At 36.0% G+C, this 2910-nt stretch overlaps 1 protein-coding gene across 1 annotated transcript; it reads left to right on the forward strand.

The window, feature by feature from the left end:
• Positions 1 to 366: 366 nt before the first annotated feature.
• Positions 367 to 843, forward strand: LOC149239817 (uncharacterized). The gene has a single exon (XM_089369977.1). The coding sequence runs from the start codon at positions 367 to 369 to the stop codon at positions 841 to 843; it is 477 nt and encodes a 158-aa protein (XP_089226103.1).
• Positions 844 to 2910: the final 2067 nt, after the last annotated feature.

The raw sequence follows: 2910 nt of genomic DNA on the forward strand, positions 1-2910 counted from the left end.
AAATTTAATTGGTGTGGGCCAACAATATGTCCTATTTGCAAAGCGAATGAAGAAAGAAATTTTCATATTTTCCTAGTCTGTCCCCATGCTATGAAGATATGGAAGTCTCTTGCTGATCACTTTGGTTTGGATAGGATTTCTTTCCCATCAATTAAGGATGCTTTTCAATGGTGGAGTAAGATGAGAACAGAATGGAGGCCTATTCCGCTGATCTCCACTGGGGCTATTTGGAAATGGAGGAATAGGGCATTGTTTCAAGACAATAAGGAAAATTATTCATTTGTACTTGATTCTATCTTATCTCACCTTCCCATCTGCAGTTCCCCTAATACACATATCAATCACAAGAAGCATGTTGGGAATTCAATGGATCCTTCTGTTCTTCCATGTGCTTATTTCGACGGGGCAGCGAAGAATGGAATCTGCGCCTATGGTGTTCTTATTATTTCGTGCGAGGACCAGCACATTGAAATCTCACGGCAAGGTGGGAAGCGATTGAACAACAAAGCGGAGGCTATGGCCTTGGCAGGTCTCTTGAGCTTTTGTGACTTCTTAAACATCCAAGGACTGCATATTTTTGGTGATTCCAACATGATAATAGATCATGTTAAATCTGTTCATATCATCCAAAATATCAATCTTTCGGGGTGGTTGGACAGAATTGCATCAATTTGGAATACACGCAAGGATTTTTTGATTCAACGCATAGAAAGGACTCTCAACAAAGAGGCAGATGCGCTCTCTAAAGAAGGACTCTCCTCTCCAAATGAAATATGGAAGGTGACCATTTCTGTTGGAGATATTCAGCACAATATACAGGACTTCCATCTACCAGGTAAATAACATAATATCTTTTCTTCTCCTTATATCTGGTATGTAGCATGAAACATGTTCTTTTCCTTCTTATATATTTATCAACTACTTCCATCTCAGTTGCTTTATTACAGAAGATCTCTATATATTTTTACTTAATCTAGAGACGAAATCTGTTTTTTGGTGATTTGATTTGGATATCCATCATCCCACTGGCTTGCAAGCCAAAATCTGGATACTTATAGATCTTATATTTTCATGTTCCCTCTACATGTGCCTTCTCGCTGTCACTAGTTATCTGACAGATGTTGTATATATCAAATTTATCTATGAATATAATTCAACTTTTTTTCTTACTGAAAAAAAGAGTAATATCACGAAATCTTACATACATTTTTTCTAATTTTCATAATTTGGTTTTGTAAAAAAATTATGGTTTAAATATATAATTTAGATATGTAAAGTAGTGAGTGGTGTGAATTTTATTTATTGACATTGTGATTATAATAAAAATCTGCTTTTATCTTTAAATTTATATAGTCTATCAAAATTTGTAATTAGCAAAATCATTAAAGTGTCGAATACCAATAGGGGATGCTTATTCTCATAATTAAAAATACAAAACAAAACAAACCAAAAAAAACTAATTTATAAGTTTTTTTATATATTAATATTATTAGTTTCTTTAAATTTACACAGAACTATAAATATTTGTAATTATCAAAATCATTAATGTGTTTAATACCAATAGAGAGTAGGTGCCATTAAAAAAAATAAAAAAGTTAATTAAATTATAACTTTATAGAAATTCACCCTGTCACATACCTACATACCATAGTAAGCACAAAATAATTTTGTTTTTCTTACTATACATAATTAACACAACAACTTAACAATTACTTAGGGTAACTTTCACTTAAAGGTTTCATTTGACATTAGTGCACCATTGGATCAACAGGTTTCCAATGCCAATTACATTTGGAGTTGTCTATAATGCTACTTTTTGGAGATTCCGGTGACGGAATTTGGCGGAAGAAATTGAGGTTAAATCTTGATTTGTTGCAGTTTTTAACTGCATATTTGGATTCAGCACCCTGAAAAACCCCTTGGACGTTTTGATTGTGCAGAAAGTAGCGATCAAACTTGCGATTCCAATAAATTGCTGCCGGATTTTGACCGGAATAACCCACCCAGAAAGACTTCCAAAAAGTCTCATTATAGACAACTGCGTTACATTTATTCGATTTAACCTGCCACATTGACTAAGGCATGGTTTGAATCATTATTAAACCTAACCTCCCCTGTACCCAACCCCAATTCACTGTTACCGGGTTGGGAAAATTCGAGAGGGAAAGTGTTAGCCCTCCACTTGGCAGCCCTTGCCTTGATATTAGATTTACATAATCGACTCTATTTCGATCTCTTACAATGGACGGAGGAGATCTGTTCGAAGGGTTTCTTGATGGTAACCACCCAAACCTTGAGTTGCGGTCTCGTCTCATTTGAAATGTTGGCCAGAGGGTTCTGGAGCATCTCAGTGCTGCAGTGACATTCGACTTATAGGATAATCCTTTGAATTGTTAGGTCTTCTTGGCCCTTCCTGGTTGTATTACGGTGTGTCTTCTTGAGGAAGCCAATTGTGAGTTTTGTTTTGTAAAGATTTCATGTTGTAATCTACAGTTTCCTTGTTTAATTTCTATGACATGTCATGGCAGAGAGTTATTCGGCAAGGGTTTGCTGCAGAGAAGACTGGAAAAGGAATGGGGTCCTCCACTGGTCATGGTTCCTCTGAATCTTAGAGGGTTTTTAACATATCAGGCTTCCTCTGCTCTGTCATTACCCGACATAACGAAGGCAAGAATTTCCTCATCTTTTCTAAATGAAATAAAGCAAATGTGTAGATTTTAAATTGAAAATTCTCACGACGTTTCCTTTTTTATGTATAGGTGTTTGGGTCCTTTGTCGCCTCCTAGAGGCAGTGCGATGAAGGTTCTAATGCCCCATCTTCCAAGTCTAAATCTAGGTGTCCCCAATTCTCTTAGGGAATTCCTCCCGTAAAATGATTGTTGTTGTGCTCTCAGAAGTGTTGGGGTTTAC

This window comes from Pinus tabuliformis, chromosome 8, assembly GCF_031772625.1.
Source record: "Pinus tabuliformis cultivar Carrire ecotype Pingquan chromosome 8, CPIR1, whole genome shotgun sequence".
Lineage (NCBI taxonomy): Eukaryota > Viridiplantae > Streptophyta > Pinopsida > Pinales > Pinaceae > Pinus > Pinus tabuliformis.